The 20,319-nt window shown below is 37.2% G+C and overlaps 2 protein-coding genes across 3 annotated transcripts in view; one reads left to right on the forward strand and one right to left on the reverse strand.

Moving 5' to 3' along the window:
• The window catches only part of LOC127434818 (receptor-type tyrosine-protein phosphatase zeta-like), a 52,627-nt gene extending 48,388 nt beyond the window's left edge, over positions 1 to 4,239 (forward strand). For both annotated transcript variants that reach the window (XM_051687811.1, XM_051687812.1), the window contains 8 exons: positions 774 to 920; positions 1,330 to 1,423; positions 1,592 to 1,665; positions 1,762 to 1,890; positions 1,973 to 2,122; positions 3,381 to 3,523; positions 3,755 to 3,890; positions 3,998 to 4,239. In XM_051687811.1, the coding sequence (XP_051543771.1) occupies positions 774 to 920; positions 1,330 to 1,423; positions 1,592 to 1,665; positions 1,762 to 1,890; positions 1,973 to 2,122; positions 3,381 to 3,523; positions 3,755 to 3,890; positions 3,998 to 4,132 (1,008 nt within the window). In that variant the 3' untranslated portion in view covers positions 4,133 to 4,239. The remainder of the gene's footprint in view (positions 1 to 773; positions 921 to 1,329; positions 1,424 to 1,591; positions 1,666 to 1,761; positions 1,891 to 1,972; positions 2,123 to 3,380; positions 3,524 to 3,754; positions 3,891 to 3,997) is intronic.
• A 1,962-nt stretch (positions 4,240 to 6,201) lies between these two features.
• Positions 6,202 to 7,476, reverse strand: LOC127434832 (NADH dehydrogenase [ubiquinone] 1 alpha subcomplex subunit 5-like). Its single transcript, XM_051687841.1, has 5 exons — positions 7,426 to 7,476; positions 6,931 to 6,975; positions 6,686 to 6,802; positions 6,524 to 6,589; positions 6,202 to 6,374 (listed from the first exon to the last, which is right to left on the reverse strand). Exons 1-5 carry the CDS (start codon positions 7,444 to 7,446, stop codon positions 6,273 to 6,275), a joined length of 351 nt encoding a protein of 116 aa, XP_051543801.1. The 5' UTR covers positions 7,447 to 7,476; the 3' UTR covers positions 6,202 to 6,272.
• Between the last annotated feature and the right edge of the window lie 12,843 nt (positions 7,477 to 20,319).

Below are 20,319 nucleotides of genomic sequence, written 5' to 3' on the forward strand. Positions count from 1 at the left end.
CTCGGGTTTCGGCACCACTGTAAGGCGGGAACCAGCTGAACAGTAAACAAAGTTTAATGGTAAACTTAAAACCAACATAAACAAACGTGCAGCGCGGCCGCGTGCGTCTCTCTCTCTCTCTCTCTCTCTCTCTCTCTCTCTCTCGAATTGGCGCCTCCGGCCGGCCCTTATCTCGCTCTACCGCTGATCAGCTGCTTCGCCGGTGGCCGTGCTCCATCACGGACCGGCCACGCCCTCCTTCTTGTCACACTCATCCTTAAAGTATGTAGTATTAACTCTTGTCTGCAATGCTACAGATTGTGCTATGAACATGAATGATACATCAAATCATGCGGCTTGTTGTGTAGAGGTGTGATAATTATTTTCTAAGCAATTGGACTTGAGATTTTCACCTGACGGATGATAAAATGTGCCAAAAAGTTCCCATAGACTTACATTAAAGCAGGGACACGAGCCATATCTAGAGACCAGAATATCATATATAGAATATAGACATTGCGGTAGGCTTTTTTTTACTTGGGTTAGTAAAAATAACACCTACCAAACACCCTAGCAACCACTTAGCAACATGCAAAAAAAAAAGCTCAAAACACCTTAGCATAGTGTGGGCCAGTTTTGCAAAGGCAAGCACCACTCACATTTTCCTCTGCAAATGTAAAACTATAGTTACTGTTGTAATTCATTTTCATATCATGTAATATGTGTACCAGGGACCCTATAATGTAAAGCACAAAGCCCTTGGCATATTCTGACATCATATTTCTTTGTTTTAGGAGCAGTTTATCTTCATCCACGATGCTTTAGTGGAGGCTATCAGGAGTAAAGAGACACTGGTATCATCTAGTCACATTCACACCTATGTATCTGATCTGCTCACACCTGGACCGACAGGCAAAACCAGCCTGGAAAAACAGTTTAAGGTGAAACTTTTTTTTTTTTACCAAATGTTCTGTATTGTGTATTAACAATAATACAAGCATCACATTTCTGCTTTTAAACCATCAAAGTTAATTGCCCTGTTTTCCTCAATTGTAACTGTATATTTAAATTGCTTAAAAAAAAATCATATTATTACATGGACAGATGAATATTTTTCTGACCTTTTAAATTGTAATTCCTTTGAAATTATAATATATATGTATATATATTATTGCAAATGAATAATTTGATATGTCAATACATGGGAAAGTTTAAATATTATTATGATTAAAATATTTTTGTGTGTGTGTGTGTGATTTTGTGTGGTAATTGACAATATGTCTCACATGCTGTTGATAAACGTATTGAACCCGAAATATTCTTTTAATTGAGCCCCTTTTGTTGCTATAGCTGGTGAGTCAGAGTTGTGCAAAACAAAGTGACTACACTGTCGCTTTAAAGGAGCTCAACTCATCAAAGAACAGGAAGTCTAGTCTTATGCCTGGTGAGTAGTTCAGAGTCGCCACCTTTTCAAAATATATATAAGGTCTAGGCTGCAGCATCTCAGTTTTTGTGTGTATTAAAGGCTCTCCATTATTAGTGAGCTGATTAAGTGACATATAATGATTTATGAATTGATTTATCCTCACATGTGTTCCTGTTTGTGCTTCAGTTGAAAGGTCAAAGGTCAGTCTTTCCACAGGGTCGGGTGAATCATCAGACTACATTAATGCCTCTTATATAATGGTAAGATTCTTGTGGGATTGCTCTGAAATGGTAGTGTTTGGATTCTCGTGTGATATGTTTTGTTTAGATGAGTCTTGTGTGATGTGTTGTTTACAGGGTTACCATCAGAGCCGTGAGTTCATCATTACTCAGAATCCTCTGCCGAACACCATACAGGACTTCTGGAGAATGATCTGGGATCATAACGCACAGATCATTGTTTCACTGCCAGACGCACTGAGCCTGGTAATCACACTCACACACATTCATACTTACAATAAAATGTAATATTTCAGTCTCTAAGCATCTCATTTCCTGACCTTCACAGTCCAGAGATGGAGAGTGTGTGTATTGGCCAAAGAAAGACCAGCCAATCAGCTATGAGACCTTTACTGTGACCTTCAAGGGGGAGGACCAAGTGTGCCTGTCCAATGAGGAGTCGCTGATGGTACAAGACTTTATTCTGGAAGCCTTAAAGGTGAGAGAACTTCTTTAGCTTTAATTTAAATTTAATTGAGTCAGGATTTACTTTTGTTTAATGAGTAAAAACTTAGTGTTTCCAAATGTGAACTGGGTAAATGTCATGAAATCTGTAAGTAATATGTCATAAGGTCAGATTTAACTCCTATTTAACCCCAAAATTTAAATAAAGAAATAAGTAATTGTATTAAAATGTAAAAAAATAAATAAAAAGAATATATATATATATATGTATATGTATATATAATATATATTTAGGACATTTTAAACTAAATTAAGCCGTTAAGATGTTGTGCTTTGTTACTTAACGACAGTTAAGCAAAATTTACCTCCAATTCTCATTACTGTATATTATGCGGAAATAAAAATCTCATTCTAACAGCAGAACGTTTTTGTTTTTTTTTTAATTATTATTATTATTATTATTTAACTTGGCACAATTTATCTCCCAATTCTCATTAATGTAATGCAAAAAAAATATCATTCTATCTGCTATAATGTGAAAATAAAAATTATTTAAGCACAGTTTGTCTCCCAGTTTTTGAGGACTGTAATGTGCAAAAAAATCTCATTCTGACTGCTATAATGTGATAAAAAATATTTTCTTTAAATAGGCACAATTTAACTCCCAATTCTCATTACTGTAATGTGAAAAAAATCTCATTCTGTCTATTATAATGTGAAAATGAGAGGAAAAGTATTATCTTTAAACACAATTTACAGTACCTTCCTTCTCATTATCTGTACCTCACATCTGTAATGCAAAAAAATAAAAAATAAAAAAATAAAAATCTCATTATTTTTGCTATAATGCAGAAAACAATTCTGCATACTAGGCACAATTTATCTCCCAATTTCCAGTACTGTAATTTGCAAGAGAAGCTCATTCTAGCTCTAGTAATGCAAAAATTACAAAAAGAAAAAAAAAGGTAAAGGATTTATAAAACATGGCAATCTTTAATTTACGCTGATTTAAATGTAGAAAAAAAAAATGTTTGGGGGGAAAACACGCTTTATGAACATAACATCACATTGCAAAAAATAAATATTTTCTTTATGCAAAATACAGTATAATTTTTTCCCCCCTTTTTAATTTTGGGGTTAAATCGGAACTAGATGTGTTCATGTTTAAACTTGGAGAAAAACAGAAACCATTGTACAGCTGACTTGAATATTTATGAGCAAGTGGTCTTTGTACTGTGTATTGCACCTGATTTACAAAACAGCAGTTTGAAAAGTGTGGCTGTTTGTAACAGGATGACTATGTGCTGGAGGTTCGGCAGTATCAGACCCCTCGCTGGCCGAACCCTGACAGCCCCATCAGCAAAAGCTTTGAGCTCATCAACGTTATCAGAGAAGAAAGCACCCGTCGAGAGGGACCAGTCATCATCCATGATGGGTAGTCTTTCATTTCAAGTCTTAATATACTTTATTTACATAATGAGGATATCAGTAGTGACTCTGCAACTTATTCTGGCCAAGAACTGCTCATTAAGACTGGAAGAGGCCATCTGATTGACGTGTGACCAGTGACGAGTGAATCTAAAACAGCTCATACCACAACAATAGACAAAGTAATAAGTGCATATTATTTCTATGCTGAATAAATGTCATCACACTGTCTGGACAGGTCTGGAGGAGCGAGTGCAGGTATCCTTTGTGCTCTGACCACACTGGTTAACCAACTGGAGGAGGAGAATTGTGTGGATGTCTATCAGACAGCAAGAATGATAAACCTCATGAGGCCTGGAGTCTTCAATGATTTTGTAAGAGGACTGTAATATTAGTGACTGTTTGATAAAATACCAAATGCTTTGTTGATTTGTGCATGCTTATTGTAAGTTTGGTTAAATCTCCTCTTCTGTGCATCCAGGAACAGTATCAGTTCCTCTACAAAGCGATTCTGAGCTTGGTAAGTACCAAGGAGGATGAGAAAGCTCTTCACTACTCGGAAAACAATGGCACCGTTCCGGCCAACGCCTCGGAATGCCTGGAGTCCCTCATGTAGCTATACAGGGACACTGTCACCTTTCGTGGAAGGAATTGTACAATGAATCAAGAGAACATAGATTTGGCTTGAAACCCTCCATAAGTCTTTATACAGAATTTGATGGTACAGGATATATATATATATATATATATATATATATATATATATATATATATATATATATATATATATATATATATATATTTTTTTTTTATTGTGCCTTTTTGTTACCTTTGTACATAAAATGCTTTCATATAATATTGTTGTAACTAATGCCAATATTTCTACATTTTGGAAAACCATGATTGTTGTATTGGTGATGTCTTAGATTTAATTTAACATAACTGTTAGATACATATGTATATATCAAACAAAATTTGATTTAAAATGCATTCATGAATGTAATGTAGCCTCTTAGTACACTCCCCAACACAGAACAAAGAGGTGTGATTTTAATATGTAAAAAACAACCACACCAACAGACCAAAATACATTTATATGGCTAGATTTTGTTCTTTTGTACTACTTTGTTTTTTGTTCCTGTAGCATTGAAATGTTTATCCTCCTGAGACCCCGCGTCCACATACGTGGACATTATGTTTTGGCTTCACTATAGGCTGTGCATAATTTAAACTGACTGATCACAGTCGAGGAGACTGTAGGCTTTCATTAAAGGTTTAAGCATTCGATGCACCGAGTCATGTGACAAAACAACATGGTGCCGATCACAGCCGTGTTTATCTTTGGGAGAAACAGCAACAAAACTACATCTGGTAAGAAACCTAATTAAGTTTTTACATTAAAACCTGTTTGAGTCAAAAGATTAGAGTCTGTAGTTTCATCCGATATGCCATTTGAAAAATTGTATCGATGTATCGCGAAACACCACACTGTTAAACACAGTGACCAGAGACGTGGACTATTGGCTCATTTTCCTTAAAATATCCTATATTTACTGTGCATTATCACATTGATGCATCAAAAAGCTGGAAAATGTAGCTTTCAGAGGCTGTATATGGAGTTAGGATGAAAATAAGGTGCATTTCAAACTGTTCTGAGACCAGTGAAGACAGACAGCACGCTGGAGGTTAGTCATTCACTAATTAGGAAGCAAGGGAGCATCCTATGGCTTTCCTATGCAGTCAAGTGCATTCAATCCAAACTTCCCATCAAAAGTTCAGTTTCAGGCTGCAGATGATGCTTGGATCACTCAACATGTTTGACAGACATGGGACAATGATAATCAGTACATAGATTCAGAATTTATAATGTATCATTTTATTTTAACATGGTTGGCGGTGATTGGATGATGCTGGTCATTACTTTGAATCAGAATTATGTCTGAAAAACCTGAATAATCAACATTCCTGGAAACATAATAAACTATTTGATTTAAAAAAAAATCATACTTTTTATAGCTTGTCATTATTGAAAATGTCTAAACTTAGTCCCGCTGTCCACATATGTGGACGTCAATTTTTAGGAAAACTATTTGCTCTAGAAGTTTTTTTTTTTTTATGTTTATTAGGTGCTACTAGTTAAAAAATCAAAAAGGGGAATTGAAAATGCACACAGAAGTCACGCTCGGGTCTCAGGAGGATAAATATATACAGTATAATTTAGTTGATACATGCTGTAACTGAAATTTTCATACATGTCATGGACATACTTAGACACCAGGAAAATAATACAAATAAACAAAACTGGATTTTCTCCATCTCTGTGCTATCAAGGGAAGTCTTTAGCAATGTTACATCATTTCTTGTCTTTAAGGCATTTCAAACTGTTGGTCATTTTCAAACAATTGCTTAACCGTGTTAACCGGGCTTTAGTGATAATTTTCTTATTTGTGTTCTGTTGATACATAGTATTCAGCTTGAATTTGATTAGACAATGGAGCCTTTTGTATAGTTTTCTCAAACACATTTACATTGCGTTTCTTATATCAAGTCCTTTATTATCATGTACACAGATATTTCACATCTGAAATGATCTCATGATCATTTATAAGATCAAATGAGGTATCATTTTCCTCTACTGTTTATGAAAAGCGGCTGTTCAAAAAAAACCAAACACACACACACAACTTAAATTGACAGTGTTTATTCATTTCTCGATATAAATATAATATAAATCTACATGAACACCAATGAGGACTTCAGATTGGCCACTTCCACTGGTTTGCCGGCGCCTCCTCTAAAAGCGGTTCCCACGGTTTCCATTCTGTCATCTTCCTAGACAAGGACAGCTCCGCTTCAGCCTGTAGAGACACAAGACGGACAGAACCCTGACTGAGGTACAGCACACAGGTCAAATGTTTACTTAAGAGAACTCATTTTCTATAAACTCACTTGGTTGTGGTAAATCATACCATAATGTTCCAGAAGTTTGGGATTCATGTTTTCTCACCTGTGCAATGACCTCCTCTATCTGTCCACCGTTGATTTTCTTTTCTAGCTTTTCTACATCAGGCTCCTATTCAGAACAAAGTGACATTAATACAAATGAACACATGTATTAGATTTTAATGGGGCTTGGCATGCATGCAGCTTTATGATGGAGATTTCTTACAGATTGGACATGGTTGAATCTCTCATTGACAATTTGTTCAGTATATTTTCTGTAGGCAGCATCCTGAGGCATTGTCTGAAGACTGCCCAGGATCTTTGTGTAGAGAATCCGAAGACGCTTTAGGGGGACACAAAAACAATCAACATCAGACCAAGTTTGTTTCTGCAAATAAATGGATATCCTGATACAGAATGGTGACAAGTGATACATGGAATGATTTTAAATAAAATAAAATAGACCCTCACTTCATGTGGATTGTGGGAGACAGCAAGTCCCACCAAACCTGTTGTCTAAACAAAAGCGAACCAAAAGATTAACACAATCTGCACGTTCATACAAGATGTATTATCTAATTAAAGCGTCAAAACAAAGTATACAATAAAGACATTAAACCACTAATTCACCAGCATATCTAATTCTGTTCAAATGCAGTGCATGCATTTATGACACTAAAAGATCAGACTAGATATTAAATCATCAATCTAATGATTTATATAATCTTAAATGCATTTACAGTGGGGCAATGATGCATTTAGACCTTTATGCAGCAGTCAATGCAACCTTACAACCCAATTACAATCAAAACAGCACGATTGCTGCATTTAAATACATATAAACGCGAGATACAAGCGCAGAGAAAAGTTGTCAGACACTGAAAATCTACAGTATTTTGGTGACATGCATAATTTTTGGATGAATTACAGCAATCATTTAAAAATATATTCGTGAAATGCACGTGCCTTTTTGATCAAACCAGCCATTTCTGTCGCTGTGATTCAGTGACGTAACTTCCGTCGCCTGAGTACAGCGCCAATTTTTTTAATGTTTAAATTTTTTTCCCTCTAATTTAGATATTACTTAAGATAAAGACACCGTCCTGTATTAATAGTTCTGTATTTTTAATATTTAAAAAAAAAAAGGACGTTTTTAAAGAAAATATGTTTTGTGAAATAGGTCGCAACAGTGTAACTCAAATCACAAATCACCACAGGAGGGCGTCGTTCAGTTAACAAATCCACACATAGAATGAAGAAATAAATCAATAAAATAAATAATACATGATACGAATATGTTCGATTATCATGCTATCATACTACTAGAAGTATTTGTCTTTGTAGTCTTCCAAACTAATTTATTTATTTATTTTTTTAAATTATTATTCACTTAAAGGTGTTGTTAGCGATTTTTTTTCATGGAAAAGTATGCAAAAAAATAAATAAATAAATAAATAAAATAAAAAAAATCCTACTCCCTTAAAGATATTAATGAAATAAGTGTCATGAGATACCTCACCATTCTAGACTTCTGTAAACAGCAAACAAAAATAGGCGACAGAGGAAATGAGCTGAACGGCGCCCTCCTGTGGTGATTTGTATGAATTACTATTTCTTTGGCTGTTTGGAAAAGTTTTGCATTTATTTAAATTATAACTCATTGTGTCTTTCTTTCTAACGACATTTTCTAACGACACAAAAAACTTTCTTTTAGAAAATGTTGTGTTAATCAGAAAGAAGAGAATGTCATAAAAATATGACAGATCCTTAAAGGTTCTGTAAGCGATTTTAGCGTGACTGAGACGTTGAATTAGCCACGCCCCTCATTAAAAACCCCGCCCTCCAAAGATAATTTTGTTGGTACAAACAGTGGCAACAAAATTATGAATCATAGCCTCAGTGATCGAGAAGGCCCTGGCTGCAGCCTGCAGAATGAGGCGGGACTACATATGGGGCGGAGCTACACGTGTCGCCCCGCCTATATCATTGGCTCATTCATCTTTTCACAGACATACATGATAGATGTTGTCGTCGTAGCTGGTGTGTTATCATTGTTTGAGAGATATTGAATAGTTTAGCCAAACCATTTGATTACTTGTATGTGATATTCAGTCCTAAATTCCATAGATTTTATCCTACGTTAAAAGTGAGGGACAAATTGGGATATATAAAGGCTGAAACTGACATGAAAATGTTCTTAAATGCCAACTGATAATCATGTATATGTGTTTTTTGTGTTTGGTGCTCTGGTATGTCAGTACAGTATTAACAGTTATAGCCTGTATGCCACATGAAATATTCCTTATTTTCCACTGTAATGGACTATTTATTGACTGGTGTTGTTTTCTGTGTGCATGTCAATTAGAAAGTAATTTGTAGGCCGACAAGATCGAAGCACACATTTTTGGAGCGAGGAGGAGAGATAATCGTTTACAATCCTTCAAAGAAATGAATATAAATCCATATAGAATACAAGTGAAAGCACCCACAACTATCTCAAGAATGGCTTAACAATTTTCATCAGTTCATCAACCTCTTGTTTTTTTTTTCTCCCCAATTTGGAATGCCCAATTCCCAATATGCTCTAAGTCCTTGGGGTGGTATAGTGACTCGCTTCAATCTGGGTGGTGGAGGACGAATCTCAGTTGCCTCCACGTCTGAGATCATCAGCCCATGCATCTTATCACGTGGCATGTTGAGCACGTTACCGCGGGGACATAGCGTGTGTGGAGGCTTCACGCTATTCTCCGCGGCATCCACGCACAACTCACCACGCGCCCCATTGAGAGCAAGAACCACATTATAGCAACCACGAGGAGGTTACCCCATGTGACTCTACCCTCCCTAGCAACCGGGCCAATTTGGTAGCTTAGGAGACCTGGCTGGAGTCACTCAGCACACCCTGGATTCGAACTCGTGACTCCAGGTGTGGTAGTCAGCGTCAATACTCGCTGAGCTACCCAGGCCCCTTTGTTTACTATTGTTGATGGCATAAATTAAAATGACTAAATTCCTAAAATGCAGAGAAATCAATGGATCGAGCAGATACAGAAGGTGTGCATAAAGCAAACTTGGTCAATGAAAGAATCTATTATTAATCATGCAAAATAATCACTCATGTTGATGAGCTGTTATGGCAAAAACCGGAGGACTAAAAGTGCATGCATGATCTCGGTTTTTTCGAGAATTGCACGTTGCATACAAGCACATGCCTTATGAATGAATGATTGAATGAATGAATGAACGAATGAATGACATAGGCTTTTGTATTCTATCCCCCAATATTAGGATATTTGCAAATATGTTTATATTACATCTTTATAACTTTTGTGAGAATTGGAGTGTAATGGCGCTGTTGGTGTTCGTAACCCGTATGTTGGGTTATAAATTAAAATGTTTATATTACAACAACACTGATAAACTTTTTTCATTTTCACTCTATGGTGATATTAAAAAATTAACATATTTTATAATTAATTTAATTCATTATTAATTTCTCTAAACATACGTTATAATGAAGGCTTTGTGAAATTGCGAAACTTTTTAATTTACACATTTGAATGACAGCAGACACATCAACACAGTCTATTCATCAGTTTATGCAACTCAGTCCTACTACATCTGTTTGCAGTGAACCATGAGGTACAACACAATTTCATATCACTTATGAGCAGCACTATAATGAAAATTATCAGGCTACACTATTTTAAAATGCATCTCCTATTATGTACACCAATAAAAGATGACCGAGCCAATGAGAGTAAGTTATGGGTGGGGTGACACGTGTAGTCATGCCCCAATGTGTTGCCCCACCCCATTCTGAAAGCTGCAGCCAGGGACAAGGCTGTGGGAAGTAGGGGTGCTGCAGGTGCTGCATTACCCCATAGTGTCGAGATGATGGTTGTTCTTTTCTTTTTGTCAGTCTTTTTTTTTATATATATATCTATAAACACATTAAAACATTTTGGATATGTTTTCCTAAAAACTGTATTCTTGAGGAAGTCTTGAGAAATAATTAGCAACACTGAATAGTATCATAATTGTTTATAAATCATTAGGGCCTTCATCTCAACAACCCCTGAATGCCAAGCCCTGTTTGGACTATTTGAACTATTTGAGCACCTAGCCGCCTAGCTCATGGTAACACTTTTGGTTTATTATAAGCTGCCACCAAGTAATTTAATATTAAAAGTTGTCAGTACCTTTTATCATCACACTGATATGCTATGCTCTTGCTGCAAAAATGTAATCGGCAATGTTCTTGTATGCTGTGTAGTTTGGGCTTTTGAACCTAAAATGTGGATATGTTCTTGTCTGGTGTGCGCAACAGGACCTGGTATTTACAAGACTGGAATACATTTGATTGCTATTATAGCGTGTTTAAAGATTATGTGCGAGTGTTATGAATGCACTGATAATATAATGTACTTACTGTAAGTTCGATTGTGCTTTCGTGTTGGATGATAATGGGAAAGCCGCTCTTCCGGAGGTTCAGTGTGTGTGCACGTGCACGGCGCGCAGGGGTGTGTGAGAGAGAAGTGAGTGAAAGTTTTTGAGAGAGAATTGTTCGTTAACTTCGTGTTGCCTCTTAGGCTACCTGTTGTCCGACCAAGAATAAATCTCAGAAAAGTATAAAGACTGCACTCGTTTATTAACAGTGATTGTTACAGTAATATAGTAGAATATGTTATATTCAACACACTCTCACAGCGAAATCGTCAGAATTCGTACGACTTTTCTAAATTTGCCTAATTCGTATGATATCGTGCGACTGCACTCAGGACACGGGACAGTCCCGATTTTTCTAAGTCGTTTCCCATGTCTCGATGGAGTGACAATCGGGACGCCTTTTGTCCCGATACTCAGTCCTAGCCTAATATTTTACGAAAATGATCATTGCTGTGCTTCATGATTTTTTTGTATTGAAATACTTGCGACGGATAATAAGAATCGTTCATTCCGGCAGTCTCAGTATCAGCAGTGATTTTTTTTTCGCTGTGCTGAACTTTCCCCCTTAATTATCACACCCTCCCACCTCTGATGCTGTCTGTCAGCCCATAAGAACAGTTTACTCATGTGCTTGAAGCCAAAAAACGGGGAGGGAGAGATGATAATAGCACAGATGAAGGTATTCAAATAGCAAAAAAACAAATTGTTTTTAAATGTGTTCCCTTCCTAATATACATCCTCTGACATACCAACAGTAAAATTGCAACCCTGTATCAGTGAGCCATGTGATGTCATAAACCACTATATGGATGGGATTTGTTTTATGTGGGGCAATGTGATGATTGCCAGAGTTCTCACTGATTTTAATCCCTTCCAAAACGAGCATATCAGCATTTTTCCAGTCTTTTTTTGGATGTGTGCGACAATAAAGATTACAGTGTTTTTACCTTCTATAAAATGCCCTAAAAATAACCCAGGTAAAGGTGGCCCACTGCGAATTGACATGCTGGTAAAAAGCCAGTGAATATGTACTGTCTGTGAGCACTTTATTGTTTCAGAAGTTCTCTGCGTCTAAAGTCATTGGTCAAAGACACCAGAAAATAGGGGCGGATCTAACGGGGTGGCATGGGGTGGCAAATGCCACCCTAAGAAAAAGCATTGCCACCCCATCTGCCACCCCCAGCATAAGCATCCAAATGTATTAAATATAAATGTAAGTATATTATCGTTGATTTTGACATTGTGTAGGGGTTTATTCATGTTAAACTGCTTAAACTCTCACGGAACGCACAAATGACAACAGACCCATTGATTGATTACAGCAGCAACCAATCGCAGCATTGACCAACTGCCTACCTACTATTGCAGTGCGTTTACAGTGTTTGGGTTCTCGCGGGTTGATGAGCTTATTTCTTCAACAACACCGACCACATGGAAAATACATGGAAAAAAAGGGGTAAAAGATGAATTTCTCAGTTGTTTCCAAGTATTCACTTAATGATTATTAGATACATCGCCGTCAGTTATGGGTTGAGAAGGGTGAGACGTGTCCTCATATGGACATATGGTATGTGTATAATCCAGATGAAACATCTCCAGTTCTTGAGTTGGAGTTTCTATTTCATCTGTGTGTGTTTTGACTGGTGATCCGGTGCTGGATTTTGAGTGTTCGTTGTGGCTGTTATCAGCGTCGTTTAGTGTCAGCAGTTTTGCCGCAGTTTGTGCACTTTTCTGTGTTCCCCATTGTGATGACCTTCTCGGCTGTATTGTTTGTGTGTGTTTTTTTTTCTCTTTCTCTCCCTCTCTCTTCACTCTCAGGTGTGTGGTAACCAGGTGAGCTGATTGTGCAGTGTATTTCCACCCTATATAAAGTGTTTCATGGCTGGGTTGTGTGATGAGAGACAGTTGTTCATGAACTGTGTCATCTCTTTTATGGGCTCATTCCAGATTCCCACTGTTTACATTTACATTACATTACATTTTACATTTAGCAGACGCTTTTATCCAAAGCGACTTACAGTGCACTTATTACAGGGACAATCCCCCTGGAGCAACCTGGAGTTAAGTGTCTTGCTCAAGGACACAATGGTGGTGGCTGTGGGGTTTGAACCAGCAACCTTCCGATTACCAGTTATGTGCTTTAACCCACTATGCCACCACCACCACAACAAAACAGAATTTAAGATTTTTAGGATTTCATTTCAGGCCTCCTCTAAACAATGCAAGTGAATGTCCTCCATTTTTTGATCAAAATGCATATTTAGGGTGCATCAAAATAATCCATACGACTCCAGTCGACAAATAAAGTTCTTCTGAACCCAAATGATTGATTATTTTGAGAAACAAAACAATACTTATATACTTTTTAACTACAAATGATCGCTTCCGTACGTCTCTGTGACGTGCCCTCATGAGAGGGATGACGTAAGCTCGTTGGTAAGGTCACGCGTCACATGGAGGAGGAGTCAGGAAGCGCGTCATTGTTTACATTGTTTTTTTTAATTATCATTTGGAAATGATTTTTTTATTTTATATTGTTTTGAAATTGTTTTGGACTGTTTTGGTTTGTGAACGGCGCTTGGTCTGTGCTCTGTGCAAGTTTCTCTTGTAAACAATGACGCGCTTCCTGACTCCTCCTCCACGTGACGCGTGACCTTACCAACGAGCTTACGTCATCCCTCTCATGAGCGCGCGTCACAGAGATGTACGGAAGCGAACATTTGTAGTTAAAAAGTATATAAGTATTGTTTAAAACAGTTTCTCAAAATAGTCAATCGTTTGGGTTTAGAAGAACTTTATTTGTCGACTGGAGTCGTGTGGATTATTTTGATATATATTTTCATTTTTGGGTGAACTATTCCTTTAAAAATGACTGTTGATCAAAACAGGTCATTTAAAAGAATATTTTACTGTGCATAACATAATTAATATTCATGTGTTTTGCAGCACTGCCCTCCACAGTACAATTTTCTGTACAGTTTATTTTTATTTAGACCTAACTTTGTGTTAATCTTCGCTTTCGAATTGATTATTCCAGCTGTAAAAAAGGTGCTAGGCCTACAGGACGTTATTAGCAGAATAACATGGAATCTGCATGCATTTTCCATCCATATATGCACTTAACAAAGGTAGTGAAGTTTAATCCAGATTTCCTGTTCTATATGTGAAACATAGGAACATTTAACATTTGTTGATGTGTTTAATAGGCAATGTCTTTGTGCTCTGGAGATAAAAATGTTGTTACTTATTTTTTATAATGCAAAAGTAGATATTTTTTATTTTATTTTTTATGTTGGCATATCAGTATCAAAATGGTTACTATGTGGTTCCTGTAGAATTATAGTTGTAGCACAAATTAATGGACATTTATAATTTGATAGTGACTCCAGTTAATGAACTAGTACTTGTTGCAATGAAGCTTGGTACCTTAATCCATAAGAACTACACATGGGCGCTTGCTTTAGTGTTGCCACCCCTCATTGTCTGCATGCCACCCCATAAAACATTTCTAGATCCCACCCTGCCAGAAAATGAAAAGGCAGGCTTCACATAATCAAATAAACGCTTAAGGAAAACATTCATCAACCCAATACACAACAGTCAGCATTAACTATTTAAAGAGAAAGAAAGGATCATATTTTCTTTTGGTTAGGAAAAGTGTAGCCCCGCATTTTGGGATATATTTTCCAGAAGTAGGCTACAAATAAAATGACATAACTTGAATGTATTGTTCATCTTTTTTTAATTTTATTTCAAGACAGTAATAGAGCATTGCAATCTGTTGTAATTTGTCAGATATTCCAATACGTTTCTTCTAATAACCCCATTATGCACAAGTTTAATATTTTCTCCATAATTAATCAGCACAGCTAAAATACATTTCCTCATAGATCAATAACATGAAATGGCAGTGTAAAAGCAGTATGCACACCTATAGAAATCGCTTAATCCCGTGTGAATTGACGATAAGAGACATCCGCTGTAAAATGTCATGAAAATTAATCTAAACTAATAATTTTAGCCATAGTTAAATATAATATTTATAATATTATACATATTTAATTAATTGATTTCTTTATTTAATTTTGTAATTGACAGATTATTGGGGTTTATTTCTTGTTTTTTTCCCCGATTTTTTTTGTCATGGTCATCTGGTCACCCTACATGTACACGCAAAAATGCACCTACCACTACAGCACCCCCAACATAAATCATCTCCCCACGGCCCTGGCCAGGAATACTTGGAATGATCCGCTTCAAATGAGAACGAGCAAAATGATGGAATCGCAGACGCTTTCTGCCTGTCAGTCATTTTGCTCGTTCTCATTTGAAGCGGATCATTGAGGCTATGATTCATATTGTTTGTCAGTTGAGGACGCTATTGTGCCACTGTTGAATTTGACAGCCACAGGAACAAACAATGCTGCTCTTTTGCTCGGTTTTGGTCTCAAAATTATCTTTGGAGGGCGGGGTTTTGGAATGAGGAGGCGTGGCTAATTCAACCTCAGTCACGCTAAAATCGCTTACAGAACTTTTAAGGATCTGTCATATTTTTATTAAAGACATTCTCTTCTTTCTGATTAATATGACATTTTCTAAAAGAAGAGATTTTTTTTGTTGTTGTTGTCGTTTGATATGTGTCGTTAGAAAATGTCGATAGAAAGAACAACCAATGAGTTATAATTTAAATAAATGCAAAACATTTCCAAACAGCCAAAGAAATAGAAATTCACACAAATCACCACAGGAAGGCGCCGTTCAGCTCATTTCCTCTGTCGCCTTTTCAATTCTCTTTTTTATTTTTATTCCATTTATTTATTTTTGCCTATATTCACTGATATGAATTATGTAAAACAGACATAGAATAAGTTGCCACAGAGTAATTCACCAATTTACCATAAGAGGGCAAATGTTTCTGACTTAAAATATAGGCTAAGCTATAATTATAATAATTACAATAATAATAGTTATTATTATTATTATTATTATTATAGAAGTAGATTTACTTCTGTAATGCACATTTTCACTAGGATTACAGATGAACAATCATCTGATACAGCCTTCACAAAGAACACATACATAGATAAAACAAATCAATAAAGGATTTTTATCATGCATGTTATTTTCCTAAGTTTACAGATATACGTTATTGGCTTTATCAAATAGCTCCCTCTCAACAATAGCTTTTTCTCAAACAAGAATTTGTCATATTTCAAAATGTATTGTCCTACAACAGAGGTTTTTGTGGATTTTTGTCGTTTTTTCAGAGTTCTTAATGAGTTCTAATTGTAAGTCAATGCAATAAGATTTCACTGACTGACAAACCATAAGGTTCGACTGACTGGCCGAGCTGCAGTGCTGTAATTCACTGTAAGAAACTTTTATGGCAGTTGAATTAAAAAAACTCAATGAATATATATATATATATATATATATATATATATACACAGGTGCATCTCAATAAATTAGAATGTCATGGAAAAGTTATTTCAGTAATTCAACTCAAATTGTGAAACTCATGTATTAAATAAATTCAGCGCACACAGACTGAAGTAGTTTAAGTCTTTGGTTCTTTTAATTGTGATGATTTTGGCTCACATTTAACAAAAACCCACCAATTCACTATCTCAAAAAATTAGAATACATCATAAGACCAATAAAAAAATTTTTTTTAGTGAATTGTTGGCCTTCTGGAAAGTATGTTCATTTACTGTATATGTACTCAATACTTGGTAGGGGCTCCTTTTGCTTTAATTACTGCCTCAATTCGGCGTGGCATGGAGGTGATCAGTTTGTGGCACTGCTGAGGTGGTATGGAAGCCCAGGTTTCTTTGACAGTGGCCTTCAGCTCATCTGCATTTTTTGGTCTCTTGTTTCTCATTATCCTCTTGACAATACCCCATAGATTCTCTATGGGGTTCAGGTCTGGTGAGTTTGCTGGCCAGTCAAGCACACCAACACCATGGTCATTTAACCAACTTTTGGTGCTTTTGGCAGTGTGGGCAGGTGCCAAATCCTGCTGGAAAATGAAATCAGCATCTTTAAAAAGCTGGTCAGCAGAAGGAAGCATGAAGTGCTCCAAAATTTCTTGGTAAATGGGTGCAGTGACTTTGGTTTTCAAAAAACACAATGGACCAACACCAGCAGATGACATTGCACCCCAAATCATCACAGACTGTGGAAACATAACACTGGACTTCAAGCAACTTGGGCTATGAGCTTCTCCACCCTTCCTCCAGACTCTAGGACCTTGGTTTCCAAATGAAATACAAAACTTGCTCTCATCTGAAAAGAGGACTTTGGACCACTGGGCAACAGTCCAGTTCTTCTTCTCCTTAGCCCAGGTAAGACGCCTCTGATGTTGTCTGTGGTTCAGGAGTGGCTTAACAAGAGGAATACGACAACTGTAGCCAAATTCCTTGACACGTCTGTGTGTCAGTCCATTCCTTGTGAAGTTCACCCAAATTCTTGAATCGATTTTGCTTGACAATTCTCATAAGGCTGTGGTTCTCTCGGTTGGTTGCGCATCTTTTTCTTCCACACTTTTTCCTTCCACTCAACTTTCTGTTAACATGCTTGAATACAGCACTCTGTGAACAGCCAGCTTCTTTGGCAATGAATGTTTGTGGCTTACCCTCCTTGTGAAGGGTGTCAATGATTGTCGTCTGGACAACTGTCAGATCAGCAGTCTTCCCCATGATTGTGTAGCCTAGTGAACCAAACTGAGAGACCATTTTGAAGGCTCAGGAAACCTTTGCAGGTGTTTTGAGTTGATTAGCTGATTGGGATGTCACCATATTCTAATTTTTTGAGATAGTGAATTGGTGGGTTTTTGTTAAATGTGAGCCAAAATCATCACAATTAAAAGAACCACAGACTTAAACTACTTCAGTCTGTGTGCATTGAATTTATTTAATACACGAGTTTCACAATTTGAGTTGTATTACTGAAATAAATGAACTTTTCCACGACATTCTAATTTATTGAGATGCACCTGTATATATATATTCGTACCTGGCCAATTAGAGACGAGTTCTGGGCCATGAGGCCCCGCCCATTTCAGAACCCTTTTTTGCCATTCATTCTATTTCTTTGGCACAAACAACAAATTAAGAATGTCACTACTTAGTTACATCTGGTACCAAATGAGAAACTCCACTGTGATTTTACACTGTTTTTGTGAATTGTCACTCTGTAAAACGATGTTTAGAGCCATTAATGCTGAAATCTGTCAGTCTCTGTATTGTATTATGTAGCTGAGTTAATGTATTTGTACTGTATTTCATTTAAGTGCATGTCATTCATTACTAACGTCACCTGCCTTGCTATATAGTTGACGTGTCCATAAATTAACATATTACAGTGTCATCCTCTCACAAATATCTCTCTGTCTCTCTCCTGCAGTCAGTCAGTGCACATGACTTTGTGGAGTTTCATTATAACTGGAGTTGCTGATCTGACTCTATACCATGTGTATACATATATCAGTTTTCTTACAGAAGTGTCATCTGCTGTGTTTGCTGATGAACTAAACTGTATAACTGACTGTCTCTCTCTTTCAGAACTTGTTCTTTGTGGTCTGACTGTAAATGCCACTCGGGTACTGATTGAGTCTGCTGTGTTTGCCTGAATGTCAGAGCAAACTGCTTTGAAACTGTCCAGTTTACACTTTGAAGCACAATTTTTATACTTTGGCTCCTAAAAGGTTTGCTTGTTAACCTAGTCTCTTCATTTACAGTTGTGGAAAATCAAAGTGAGTGGACAATGTACAGATCAAACACAACTGCATGTTTCTTAACTCTATTATTAGGACATACTGTATAGGAGTGCTTATTACACTGCTCTGATTGGTCAATCAAACAATCTGCACTCAATAGTTTTGTATAATGATTGCTAAACTGTATAATTGACTTGTCCCAGACAAACGATTTCTTACATACATTGAGGAGACAAAATATTATGACCACCCGCCTAATGATATACCCCGCTGTTGGTCCTCCATGTGCTGCCAAAACAGTGCCAACTCACCAAGGCGTGGACTCTACAAGACCCCTGAAGTTGTACTATGGTATCCGACAACAAGACATTAGCAGCAGATCCTTCAAGTCCTGTAAGTTGTGAGGTGGAGCCGCCGTGAATCGGACTTGTTGGTCCAACACTTCCCACAGATGCTCAATCGGATTGAGATCTGGGGAATTTGGAGGCCAGGGTAACACCTTGAACTCTTCATCATGTTCCTCAAACCATTCCAGAACAATGTGTGCAGTGTGGCAGGGTGCATTATCCTGCTGAAAGAGGCCACTGCCATTAGGGAATACCATTGCCATGAAGGGGTGTACCTGGCCTGCAACTATGTTTAGGTAGGTGGTACATGTCAAACTGACATCCACATGAATGGCCGGACCCAGGGTTTCCCAGCAGAACATTGCCCAGAGCATCACACTCCCTCCCTTAGCTTTTCGTCTTCCCACAGTGCATCCTGGTGCCATCACTTCCCCATGTAAACGGCGCACACATACACGGCCGACCACGTGATGTAAAAGGAAACAGGATTCATTGGACCAGGCGAACTTATTCCACTGCTCCAAGGTCCAGTTTCGACGATCGTGTGCCCATTGTAGGCACTTTGGATGGTGGACATGGGACATCATGGGCACTCTGACCTGTTGGTTTGTGGTTTGTCCCTCCTCTGACCAGTGTCGTAGGTACTCACCACTGCTGACCGGGAACACCCCATAAGCCTTGCCATTTCAGAAATGCTCCGACCTAGTCGTCTGGCCATAACAGTTTGGCTCTTGTTAAAGTTGCTCAGGTCTTTACTCTTGCCCATTTCTCCTGCATTCAACACGTTGACTACGAGAACCGATTGTTCGCTTACCATCTAATCTACCCAGACCTTGACATGTGGCCTTGTTTGGAGATGATCAGCGTTATTCACTTCACCTGTGAGTGGTCATAATGTTTCAGCTCATCAGTGTAGATTTGCTAGTTTTGTGTCTCTTTTATCAAGCCAACGTCGCTTTCTTCTCGCATAATAAAATAATTTCCACCCATTATTTCATGTCATTATCATATCAAAAATATTTTTATTAAATTCATCCATTGATTTAGTTTTCCCAGAGATGGAAGAACATTGTCCTACATTAAAATTTGTTGTAGGTCCTGTAACGAGTCTAGCCATTTTGTGTTTTTCTACATAATATGGAGAAGTCCATGAAACAGTATGGCAAATTTTGTTTTCATCATGTTTTGTTTTGATGAAGATTTGTGTATTAGTATAAGGGCTTATTTTTCATAAAGGCACTGAAAGACAAATGTTTCTATGTTTGTTGAGGGTAATATGAACTGTTGTAAGGACACACTATTTGAAGAAAATTAGAAAAGTTGGTAAAATTGCATGTATGTTTTGCA

This window comes from Myxocyprinus asiaticus, chromosome 45 (genome assembly GCF_019703515.2).
Source record: "Myxocyprinus asiaticus isolate MX2 ecotype Aquarium Trade chromosome 45, UBuf_Myxa_2, whole genome shotgun sequence".
NCBI classification, from domain to species: Eukaryota; Metazoa; Chordata; class Actinopteri; order Cypriniformes; family Catostomidae; genus Myxocyprinus; species Myxocyprinus asiaticus.

What these genes read in the sequence shown, in the direction of transcription:
- LOC127434832 (XM_051687841.1), bottom strand. Translation starts at nt 7,446, where the DNA reads ATGGCTGGTTTGATCAAAAAG. An exon ending in TCTCCCACAATCCACATGAA is followed by an intron (nt 6,803 to 6,930) that starts GTGAGGGTCTAT and finishes GTCCCCCTAAAG; the next exon opens with CGTCTTCGGATTCTCTACAC. An exon ending in GATTCAACCATGTCCAATCT is followed by an intron (nt 6,590 to 6,685) that starts GTAAGAAATCTC and finishes TGTTCTGAATAG; the next exon opens with GAGCCTGATGTAGAAAAGCT.